The 13,546-nt window shown below is 33.6% G+C and overlaps 1 protein-coding gene across 1 annotated transcript in view; it reads left to right on the top strand.

Moving 5' to 3' along the window:
* The window catches only part of LOC118200827 (cell adhesion molecule Dscam1-like), a 1,398,975-nt gene that overhangs the window by 1,336,198 nt on the left and 49,231 nt on the right, over positions 1-13,546 (top strand). The window contains exon 26 of the mRNA XM_085827411.1: positions 6,614-6,712. Coding sequence (XP_085683537.1) covers positions 6,614-6,712 — 99 coding nt within the window. The remainder of the gene's footprint in view (positions 1-6,613; positions 6,713-13,546) is intronic.

The following is a 13,546-nucleotide window of genomic DNA, read 5'->3' as shown; positions in this document are numbered from 1 at the left end:
CTGACATTGAATGTCCAAATTTATGACAGTATAAGCATGGAAGTGGATATGGAGGATATATGGGAGTTTCTTGCATCCAATTTACACAGTGGTCATTTGTATCTTGAGCATGTGTGGGATTACTTGTCCGTAAAGACAAAACAGCATTACATTGATTTAAGGAATGTTTATCTAAATTACAAAACTGACATTTTTCATTCTGTAATGCAATTTGAAGACTGAGGTTTTCAACTTGACTTTTTAAACTCTCAATTGTATCATCTTTGCTATTCAAAGCAATGGAATGTGTTTGCATTATTTTCAAATTTTGCGAATTAGAATGATGTTGCTGAGCTAAATTCACAAGCTGATCAAAATTATCTGTAGATTCACTAATTAAATTTTCTTTGAGTTCTATTGGTAAAGCAGCTAGAAACTGCAAAGATTTTATTTCGTTCAATGCTTTGCTATTTTGAACATGGTTGTATGTAGCATGAGCCAAAGTTTCAATGCGATGAGCAAGACTTTTCATTGACTCACCAGGTAACAGCTGAATGGTCTGAAAAGCAATTAAATTAGATGAAGAGTTAGAATCCTTCGAAAAGAAATTTATCAGTTTTTCACAAGCCTCGTCTAGAGAAGTCACATTTTGACAAGCAGGCGATTCTACAAAGAATTGCTGTGCAGCACCAACAAGTTTACTTTTCAGATATAATAGTGCTACTTTATCATTCCAATTTTTAAGAGTTTTATATTCTTTAATCTGGCTAATGAACCAGCGAACGGTATCAGGATCACCAGAAAATGATGCAATATTAAATGTGAATGTTTTAGTTTCCATTTGTTCAGGAGATTGTTGTCGTGTCTTAGGCATACTCAATTAAACAAAATAACATTCTATGAAATGACACATATGATAAATATGCAAATTTTTGCCTAATAAAGGCATATACTATAAATCATATATATAATACAAATAAAAATAATATCAAACAAATTTACCACTGCAGCATAATACTTAAGTTAGACTTTGAATCATTCATGTGATTAATACAATCTATATTCATCTTAAATACATTCAGTTACACTTTGAATCATTCATGTGATTAATACAATCTATATTCACTTTAAATACATTCATAAATACAACTGCTTTAAATACAGTCTTAGAATAGATACAGTTCAATGCAACGTTAATGTAATTGCCACAGCACACGAAACGGTTGGGCACGGCACCAAGTGTGGTAATGATTATTTCGTTGGTTGTGGTGGCAAACGTATATGTCACATGTTATGATAAACAGGAATATAGTGGCAACTTACCCCAGGACAAGATCCAGGTCTATAGCCCGCCGTGACGAGAGAGTGACAAACACGTGAAAACAGATTTAATTCTTGCTTTATTGGATACTAATAATACTGAAGAGATATTCCTTTTTTTTAATCCGGTATGTCACATGACGATATGAGGCCTCCTCACTCAGAACAAAAAAGATAGGTCAATTCTTCCACACAGCCCTTCGAAGACTTGGTGTATTTCAGCTCATACACATGCAGGTACTCTTCATCGGGATGCCGGGCGAAAATGCCAAGCCCGGGGAAAAAAAAAAAAAAAAAAAAAAAAAGGAGATTAGCTTAAATTTTGCAGCTACAACATCAAAGAGAAAGAAACTCGCTTCTTTCATACATACTGGGAGACTAAAGAAAGCTTTCACGAAAAACTCCCACAAGTTTGCATTTTTACTCCACTCTTACTGTCTTTCTCTATGCAGCATCTCCATCTCGCACCTTCACAATCTCCTCCTTCTCCTCCCTTTCTCGTAGACAAAAAATACCGCCTTTTATAAAGTTCCACAGTTAAGTTTTGCCGCCCAATGAAAAAAGATCCAGCGTCAGAAGGCAACCAATCGCAAAATACCTTCAGCTGCCCAGGCAAACAGAAGTGAAGACGCTAGTTGTCTGACGCAATACTTTCCTCCGCTTACAACGGTTGTCTGATGCAATGCTTTCCTCCGCTTACAACAGTTGTCTGATGAAATCTGTTCTTCACCTTACAACACAAGTTGGCGAACAAAATGAAACTGTCACCAAAGGAATCTGATGCAAATATCTAAATATTGCCATAACGTAGTAAATAATTAATTCAATGTGACCTCGTCACAGTTTGGATGTTTTTCAGTGAATCTATCACGTTATTTAAATGAACCTCACTTATGGTCTACGATCAAAAATAGCTAAAAATGCTTCAAATAATTCAGAAATTAAATTGAAATTAATGAAATGAAAGGAAGCATCTCATATGAAAGCAAGCACTTAACTTGCTGTACAATTATGTCTGTAAATGGCATGTAAATAAAGAAAACATTCGGCAGTGATTGCCACTTTCCTCATATTCTTCCAAATATAAATTTTGAGGTCTCAGAAAACGTCAGCTGCATTTTCGTGTACTTACGTAGTTGACTTTAACTTAATTACGAACTAATAAATACAAAATATATAACTGTAACCAAACGCACAACCTAATAAAACTTTAAATAGACCTAAAAAATATTTACCTCAAAAATGCATTTTCAGCTTTTCCTGTCAGTGATATTTTCTTTCGAAAACATATATGTTTGGGAGCAACATTTTTCCAGTATAAAGCATTCAGAAAGTTAACTAAAAACAAAAATGTTAATCTACGCAGATGCAAAAAATTTCTAAATAATAGCAGTCGCAACTGCATCTATCAAACCCAATATAGACATACACCTCTTTTCAAAAACAGACTTTTTGTATTAAAATAGTATGTTCATATTTTCTTCCAAATAAATAACTTTTGGGTAAAAAAAGTAAGTTTGGACATCCATGATTTACATACTTCTTTGGTCATTCATTATCACTGAAATTCAAAACATTAATTCTTTCAGAGAAAGAAAATTTAACTATTCAAATTTTTTACAGAATATTGTACATTAATGAAAAGGCGAGTTTCTTTTATTCTTATTGATAGAACACAACCTTAATTGTTAAAATTAATTCCAAAATTCTATTAATTGAGATTCCATGTTATCCAATATTAAATTGTAAGCGGTCATATTAAGACATTCATATGCAAATGCATTGCGAAATAATTTGTTTTAAAACTACTTATAATTTATTTTTAACTTCAAAGTCAGTCAAGTCATTCATCTTTTTATAACCCACGAACGCTTTGCTACGTGTAACATTTCATATAGGAAATCTCATACAGTTTTTATAAATGAGAATGATGAAAGCATTTTTTTTTCCTTTTGCATATTGAGCAGATCGAAGCATTTTGATGCTAAGATGACAATAAAGCCGTAAGACACAGAAGCAAAAAATCGCTGTTGAGCAGTAAGCCACAGAAGCAAAACACCGCTATTGAAAAAGACAATGATCATTTTAATAGGTGTTCAAGACATTAAAATGCATTATGAAATCATTTATTTTTAGCAATTTTTATTAGTGATTTTAACTTCAATATCAAACATGTCGCGTCTTTTGAAATGTAATTATACAGTATACCCTTTTATTCTTAATACACTCTGTAGCAAAAACTTCGACGCATCAAGAAGGAATCATCCGAAAGGCCCACCAGCGGCCGAGCGGTAAAGTCGCTGAACACTGGTAGTTCGGTCCGATGTTCGAATCCCGCGAACGGGCTGGCTGGATGGGCGTTTTCGTGGTTTTCCCCATGTGTTACGTGTATACGAGCCAGTTTCCCTTAGAAAGTCCTCCACGAAAGGCATCCCTCCCCTTAGGCAGATAGCCCTAGTGTGCTTTGCCATAATTATATACACCAACACCACAGCGATTGCTTTGAAATTTCGTATGCATAAATGTTTTGACCAAATCTGCAAATAATTAAAATTAGATGTCCAATGAATGAATAGTACGATCTCCAGCGCATCGCAACTGCGCATTCAGCAGACGTATATAAAGAGCTGTTCTTGAACTGTTGTTAAAAATTTATGTTTCATTGCGAGTAAAGATACCTTTTAACGACTGAAAAAAATGCCTCACCGCAGGATTCGAGCTCATTACGAGCAACTTTCAGAGCTTGAAAGAGTTCGTATCATTGGACTGAAAGATGCTGGCCAGAATGGGTAGACAGTGGCAAATTTCAGCGTCATGATGGTAGCGATTGACTTAAGGCCATAACAGATCAGGATGACAGAGTGATTGCCAGATCAGCTGTCACAGGGCCTGATTCATTGCTATCAACCATCAGACGTGCGACCCCCACGTGAGTGTCGACAATGACCATTCACAGACGGCTGATAAAGCGAACCTATCATACAGACCGTTACGTCACCTGCCACTCACGCCTGCACACTGTCGAGCCAGATTACAGTGGTGCTTGGTTGGATTAAGTTGGAATGATGCTGACTGTGGACGTATAGTCTTTAGCAACGAATCCCGCTTCCAACTGTGTCGTGACGATCATCGAAGACGTGTCTGGAGACGCCCAGAGCAGCGTGCCGATCCTGCTTTCACTATTGCACTCCACACAGCTCCTCAACCAGGAGTTATGGTCTGGAGGACCACTTTCCTTGATAGCTGGATCACTTTGGTCGTTATTAGAGGCACACTTACAGCACAGCGGTACGTCGACGACATTCTCCAATCTGTTTTACGACCATTCCTTTTGCAATAGCCTGGCCTTATTTTTCAGCAAGATAATGCCAGACCACATACGGAATGTGGTGCCATGAACATTCTTACAGCTTGACAAACACTTCCTTGGCCAGCCAGATCGCCAGATCTCTCTCTCCCATCGAGCATGTCTGGGATATGATGGGAAGGCGACAGCATCTACCAGGGAATGTTGATGATCTATCCTGACAATTGGAGAAACTTTGGCAAGAAATGCCGCAGGAGACCATCCGGGAGCTTTATCAGTCTATGCCACGCCGTGTGGCAGCTTGCATCCAGGCTAAAGGTGGATCAACACCTTACTGAGTTCGTTATTTTTGTAACTGTGTAACTCTGAAATAAATCCTTCAATTGTTCTGAAATTTTAATTTTTTTCTATTATGTATATAATCTTCCCATCTACCAATTTTTATCTCCATCGGACAACTTCTTATTGGTCCGTCGATTTTTTTGTTACAGAGTGTATTTCGTATGCAGTATAAATGAGAGATCAATGTTTTCTTTACTCTCATATAATATTAATTTGACTAAGGAAGGAATCTTAAATACGATGTTTCATTCCTTAAATGGAAGAATTTTCCTACACTCGTAGTTTTTATTCGAGATAGCCATGGTCGTCAAATTTGATTTGGCGTTTTAATTAAATGAGAAGGTGTAGGTTATCGGATTCAAAAAATTCTTCTGATGAGTAATCTGTCATTTATAATTTCATGAATAACTCTCCTTTGCACAATGTTTAAAGTAAATATTGCACAAAAATCTATGTTTTAATGCCAAAGTTTGTTTATTTGCATGGTTAATTGCCATAAGCTCTGTGGTGAAAATACATATCTTCAAAATAATTAAATTTCTGTGGGATTTTTTTCAATCATTTTTTAAAATGTAATTATAAAAATGGTAATAGAAAACTTCTAGAAACCTTTTCTTATCATATTATTAGTTTTATAACTGAAAATGTTTTTATATGGAAGTACTGCATGCCATAAGAAACTGACACATCAAAGCAAAATAAAGACATAACATGCAAATTATAGGAAGATACACAAAGCATAACGCAAAAGATATTCAGGGAAGGTAAAGCTGATGTGTAACGTATACATTCAGGGCAGTAAGGTAACAAGCCCTAAGGCTATTGATAAAATTCCTGAGAACTCGTTGAGGCAATAAATTCCAGTTTTCCAAAAAAGTGATTTTTAGATAAGGAAGAATTTTAAAATAGCGTTAGCGTTGTGAAAATAATTAAAAGAAATCACCAATACCAAATATCAAACCTTGGTCTTCCAAAAATAATGGCACGTCTTCAACCTTGGAGGCTGTAATTATGTGTTCGGCATCATAGATATATGACGGTGAAAGAATAATTTACAGTAATTTATAATTTCTGAAATTAAAAAATATCTGCAGCAAACCGAAAAATGAAAATACAGATGAAAGAAATAATGCATAATTTCCTTGCCACACTTGAGTGTTATTTTATTTCTTGTTGCAACAAAAGAAAACAATTTGTGTCAACTTTAATAATTTTATATGAAACTTTCTCTTTTAAAAAATATTTTTATAGCATTAACAGATGCATATTAATTACTTTGTTTCCACTCTGCTGTCTGAATTTATAATTTAACTTGTATTGTATGTAGCAAAATAAATCATTTATATATCAGTGTATTTTTAGATTTAATTTTTATATATTTTTAACTGAAACAGATATAAGCAGTTTGCTTTCTCATATTTTTCAAGTAAATTTCTGTATTCTCTCTCTCTCTCTCAATCGTCATAAAACAGTTTTGAGCATAAGCAAGACCCACATAGCTATTCTCTATTATTAACCTCTACATTTTCATTTCACATTTCTTAAATTTAAACTTCTAAACTTTGTTAAGCCTGCTGTTGTATAGATTGCATTGCAAATACAAATATGTTAATGCTTATTTGTGCCTAATTGTGAAATGTTTATACATGACCTTAATTTCTATAGCTCTCCCTGCTCCATCTTCCGTAACAGTTATAGCAGAGACAGCATCAAGTCTTGAAGTAAAATGGACAATGGATCCGAGGGGAAGGATGAAAACTAAAGGTAGGATACGATATAAATTTTACGATTTTCAAGATAATTTTAGAATTTGAATCTTGTTCACTGATGTTGTAAAATCAGCTTACAATGTATGTATGCCAATGCATGGAAAAATCTGGGTACGATCACTGAACAAAGGAAATGCTTACATAGCAATTAAAAATTCCACAAATTTTAAAACTTGAGCTATGCTTGATCCCTTTTCTCTGGAGCAATTTATAATTATGTGTAGCTTTCCTATTTTATGAACTGTGTTAGACTCGGAATTTTCCCTGAATATATATGTAAGCAAGCTAACAAGGGAGTTTATTTAATAGATGTTAACTAATTAGTACTCTAGATCAAAACCAGCTTCAAATCAAATATTTATTCAGCAGCTCTGCAACCTTCGTAAAAATAGTAGCGTGTCTGGAATTTGGATTTGCATTTTGCTCTGCTCACAGGCAAAGATATACAGTAACGGAATTTAATGAAGGTTCTTTTAGAGAAAACAAAGCAATTTTCTTTGTAACAAAGCTATCTTTTCGAGGAATTTAACATAAGTGAAATGTTTACTGAAGTGTAATACAAACAGTTCTTTCAGATCTGCAGTTCATCTGTTTCTTAGCAATGCAATCTTTTGAAAGAGTTAATAATGGGGCACTGGCGTGTTATTTGCATAAAATGAAGTGATGGAAATAAACTGAGGATTTTGAGAGTTATCAAAACATACTCCCGGGGGCGCCGAATATTGTGCTTTGTTAGAACTCGGATTTGACCCCGGAACATGAACAGAAAATATCTTTTGCGAGCAGCCCCAGGTGCAAATTTATTACAGTCTCTCGTTATCTCTACATTGTTTTTGGTCGAATTTCTGTGGTGATAGTTCAAGGACGGATTGGTTTCTGCTTTCTACTTGGTAAATTAAGAATTTCACTAAATTATAAATTTAAATGCGTATCTTCTCCACGCTTTATTAGGATGACCCTTGCTAAAAATACATGGGAGCCCGCTGGAAAAATTCAGAATAGGCTTAAAGTGATGGCAAACTCAAAGCACTTTTGAGCCAGAAATGCCGGATATGCAAATCCTTTAGACCATTTTAACTTCGTTCTGCTGCCGCCCAGACGGCTTAGTACTTAGGAAAGCCTACTGCGATACCGAAGGGCCTGTGTTCGAATCCCGCAGAAGACTCGGCTGTAATTGTCCGTCCACTCGTAGGAGGTAACGGTGGCTCACCTATTAGGTGCTTCCCCAATGAAGTGACCACCTCTTTCTGCCTCGGTAATGGCCAAGCCTAAGTCGGCTAAGTGCCTCCATAGTGGAGGAAAAAATTTCACCTACTTGGCTAAAGCTAGGGATCTATTTGTGTGTAGGTGTCCAATCTTATCTAGTTATTTCTTTACTTCGCCGGATATTCATCCTTCGAAAACGAAATTTTCTAAAAATTGCATTGTAGCAAAATTTGCTTTTAGACAGGACATTCGCACATCGATAATGTTTGACTGTATTACGTATACTATTAGTAAAGTTCCGTGTAAAAATTAATTTATATGAGCACAGAAACGTTAGATTTTACACATTTGGAAAACTCGATTTAAATATGTACGATGATTTGTTATCAACACAGATATATTAATATTTTCACTTAATCGTTAGCTGCAAGAATATCAGCTTGTCTTTTAAATGTTAACTTTCTGCTTTTGAGTTAACACCTCACAGGTCAGCATTGCGCTAGCCTGTTACTAAACTGCACTTTTCTTGGTAGAAAAATACCGTATTCCTCCAATACTTTTAACCCCCCTTTTTTAACTAGTTTAACGTCCAAAAAATCGAGAGCGTTCATAATTATGTGAATGATTTAATTTTCGAAAGCCGCAGTTACAGTAAGAATGTACCAAAAGAAATATATCATAGAATATACCAAAGAAAGATATGAATAAACTACAGGTAACCATCACTAGATTACTTCTTTAAAAGAAACTTATATTTCAGTGAGAATACATAATAAAATAAACATTACAATATTTAATAAAATATCTTCACTTCTACTTCATAGTTACTTGAATCTCGCCCATTCGTAGTGTTGTCTTTGCTATTCCTTAGCCTTCAAAACATCCAGAAATCATCAGAAAAGGTGAATATGCACCTGAGCAAAACCATAGGCTGAATGTCATTTCATTTTTGCTTCAACGTAATTGGTTCTTGTGTTAGGCTGGCTAAAATGCAACAGTTAGAAGGGAAAGCTTCGGCGTGACCTTTTCAGGGTTTTTGCGATGGTTTACCTTTGTTAGTAAGACGAAAACAATCACTACGGGAACGAATGTATTTTAAAATTTAGGAAAGCTCTTCATTGAATGCATTTAAAAAGAAGAAAATTGCGTGAAGATTTCTTCTAGTTTTCAGAAACTGGTAGTAAAACGCTAAGGGGGAAAATACACAAGGAAATATGGCAAGCAATCTGTTTTACGACATCAATGCAGGATAAAGAATCACTTCATTTTTTGCTTCTGAAAATAACTCTCACTCTCAGTTTCTTTAAAACCACTATCTCCTACCTGAATTAATATCCCGATGTTTAAATCTATGAATCCTATGATTTTTTTATTATGCGATTACTTCTATTCACGAGTAGATCACTCGGTGTCATTGGTGATTTCAAAAGACGCCGTCTGATAACATATATTAAGCATCTTTCACGTAAATATTTATTTCTAATGTCCATGCATTTTATCCTCAGGAAGAACTTATTTATAATGGCTTTCATACTGTTCTTACACGTTTTTATGTGTTATGAGGTATTTATGTTCTTTTATGAATTAAGCGCTATTTGACGGTCATAACTGCAATTAAAAGATTTGCATGATAAAATTTCATAAAAGTGTAGTTTTATGTATTAATTTATGTAGTATTTGTGTTGCAAATTCACTAAAATGCTATTTTATAAATTGCCGTGTGTGTTTAAATCACTTTTATATAAGTAAATGCGTTTATGAGAATAAACATTAATGAAGTTTAAGAAAAAGGGAATTATTTGCTTTATTTGAAATTTAAATGAGATAATCTTCTCAATAAAAGAAATGGGTACTTACGTGTTATTTCGTCGACCGTGAAAGTTGGCTATCTGTGATATTTTTGTCAGCTATATTCAGCTGAAGATATCGTGCCCAAGGAGGAATATCGAAATAACACTTAATTTATATCCTTGCTTATGAAACCAAAAGGTCGGTTATCGATAATCATTCGAGGTTTCATTAAAGAAAACATAGATGTTACGACTGTGTTGTTGCGACGTTAGACTTATTCATAATTGGCACTTAATCACTCTGCTTGGCGACAGTTTCATGGTTGACGGAATAATACCAGAGCTTAGATTGCGCCAGAGCCCACCGGACCCCGGCTCCGGTACTTCTTAGTTTTCGGGATAAATTCTAATACTAGCCAGAGCGTTAAATAAAAGGCTCCGACACTTCTTTTATGTAACTGAACAACCATTTCAGTAGAAATCTGATCTCGAAAATTTTATTTTTAGAAATAAAATTAAATTCAAAATCGCTTTATCTCTTTACAATTTATTTAATTTTAATTACTTAATTTCTTTAAATTGAAGTTATTTAATTATTTTAATGATTAATTAATTATTAATTAATTAAACAATAATTATCAATCAAATAATAATTAACATATACTGATTATTAATATGAATTAAATAATTGAGACTACTCTTATATGCGCCCTCAGGTCGCCAAATTTCTCTCCAAACATTTTTGGCGAGAAACTCCACGGTGCCATATTACTATCTAAATTTTTTGTTTACATTTCAAACTTTAAGCCTAAAATGTCTCAAAAAACGGCATTTTCGCACATGCAAAAACCACGTATTAAACATAATTCAAGCTAAAAATCCGAAACAAATAATTTAGATAGCAAAAACGTAAAGTTTCTAATCAAAAATATTTGACAAGAATCCATGTACACAGCGATATGTTATTTAACTTAAAAAAAGATCTACGAATTGCACAATATAGGCAGCGATGGAATCTACGAACTACGCACACCTCGCTTTAATAAATTAACGGTTGATCTTTGGATTATGGTAAATTAACGATTTTTTGGCGAAAGTTTGGCGACCAACTCTGCTACAGCAACCCTCTATTTTTTTTTTCCACCGCCATTTTGTCTTGACGAAGTAAAGACATGTTTCTTTTCTTTTTATTTACTCAACACTTTTTCCAACAATCGACTAGCCGAATTACACTTATGCTAGAAATTTTATGTAACAAAACTGCTTAATCATGACAAATATTAACTGCAAAATTGGGAAAAAGTGCACAATCGCAAACTCCTTGCGCGTTTTTCAGAATAGCACATACACATAAACCATTTACACGTCGACTTATTTTTACTTAAAAAAACATCCCAGAATTGCAAAAATAGCATTGCACACACTCTTAACTTTATCCATCTACACTGCTATTTTCTCATAAATTACAAAAATTTGCACGAAAATGCAGGAAAATTTTCTGAATCTTTAAGCTCGGTAAAAAGCACATATATGAAATTACCTGATCGCGAAAAAGTATATACCCTTTCCAAGGATGAACATTTCCACGTATAAAATAAATAAAATATCCAAAAACTTTTACCTCTAAATTATCTATTATATTATAAACGTCACCAACGAATTTATACCGCAAACATTAAAAATAGTTACAAATACTTAGTGTCAAATACTTAAATTATTTCCATACACGTTTACTTCAACTGAAACGTATACCAAATTGCTACAAAACATAAAATTCACAAAATAACTATCATTTAATTAAAAATATCACTAAACCATGTACACGTCGACTTATTTTTACTTAAAAAAACATCCCAGAATTGCACAAAAATGGCATTGCGCACACTCTTTACTATATCCATGTACAGTGCTTTTTTGTCATAAATTAGAAAAATTTCTCGAAAATGCATGAAAATTTTGTGAATCTTTAAATCCGGTAAAAAGAACATATATGAAATTACCTGATCGCGAAAAAGTATATACCCTTTCCAAGGATGAACATTTCCACGTATAAAATAAATAAAATATCCAAATACTTTTACCTCTAAATTATCTATTATATTATAAACGTCACCAACGAATTTCTACCGCAAACATTAAAAATGGTTACAAATACCTAGTGTCAAATATTTAAATTATTTCCATGCACGTTTACTTCAACTGAAACGTATACCAAATTGCTACAAACATAAAATTCACAAAATAACTATCATTTAATTAAAATATAACTAAACCATGTACACGTCGACTTATTTTTACTTAAAAAACATCCCAGAATTGCACAAAAATGGCATTGCGCACACTCTTCACTATACCCATGTACACAGCTTTTTTCTCATAAATTAGAAAAATTTCACGCAAATGCATGAAAATACTAAACGTATACTACTCAAACGTATTCCAAAATACTACGAACATATAACTCACAAAATCACGATCATTAAATTAAAATATAATTAAATTAAAAAACGCTACTTAAAATATAAATAAGCACATACATTAAATTAATAAAAATTAGATTACAATCCTAATTTCTTTAAACTAAATCGTTGCTAATAACAATTTTCCAATAATACCATATTAATTTATTTACTCCTTACATTTAGAACAATGCATAAAAATAATATCCTCAAATGATTAAAAATACTAACTTACCTAATCTTCTTCAGAATTTTCATTACGTGGCACGCACACTTCCCTACATAAAGAGTTCCAATCGGCTGCAGTACTACTGCTAATTTCTAAATCCGAAATCCAGTAGTCAACTGGCAGTCTATTCACCCAGTAATAAGAAATTAATAAAATTTCACCCATACTCAAACTACTTTCAGCAAACCACGTACCCTTCTTTACACTCCGTTTCACAAAATGTCCATTTTCACCAGATTTCTTGCACCGCCATTCAAACTTATCTGTAATATCCTTCCTTTCACACAATCTCAACTTATTATTATTATCAGATAAACGCATTAAAAATTTAGAATTCACTTTACATAGCGCCATGTAATCCGAAAATGAATCAACACTATTTCACACAACACACAATAAAGCTTAATACAAAATAATATAGTACTACAGATATTTTTCCAAATTTACCCCCTTTTCCGATTAAAGAACTGTAATTCGTCCATTAATGTCACATGACATATGTCATGATCTCTCATTTCCCTCACACAAAACAATGCGTAATCGGAACTGAGTACTTCTCACATTATTACCAAAGTCCTAAGTAGTAACCTTTATCGCCTCCAAAATGTCGCCAAACTACCTCTTACCATATTCCAAAGATCAGCCAAATTAACATACCAATAAATTTCAAAGAATACCATGTACACAGCATTCTGTTTAAACTTTAAAAAAAATCTACGAATTGCACAATCTAGGCATTGCGCACAAATCAACAAAATAAACTAAAACAACTAAAATAAATTACAAATAATTCAAAAAACAACAATACCAACAGAAATTCATAGTAAAAAAGCAATGAACGTAACATTCTACAAAATAAAAACAATAAAATAAAATGCACTTACCATAATAGTAGGTGTTTCTTCGGACAGCAGAAAGTAGTTTTACCATGCCGCCACGTACTCTCTATGGTATTTATATGACAGCCAGACTCGCTATCCACAAAATTCATACTATGGTTCTGAAATAAATGTTCAAAACTTCTTTTCCTAAATCCTTGCAAGATTTCCAGCCATACTTTTTCGTAGTTGTACAAGGCTCCATCCACTGTTAATATACTGCATCAGCGTTTCCTTACTTCAATCATGCACAGCCACTAAAAATAA

Source organism: Stegodyphus dumicola, chromosome 12, assembly GCF_044657685.1.
Source record: "Stegodyphus dumicola isolate Sdum_Otavi_A_Nest chromosome 12, ASM4465768v1".
Classification (NCBI taxonomy): Eukaryota; Metazoa; Arthropoda; class Arachnida; order Araneae; family Eresidae; genus Stegodyphus; species Stegodyphus dumicola.
Note: the sequence above shows the minus strand (reverse complement) of the source record. Positions and strands in the feature narration are given on the sequence as shown.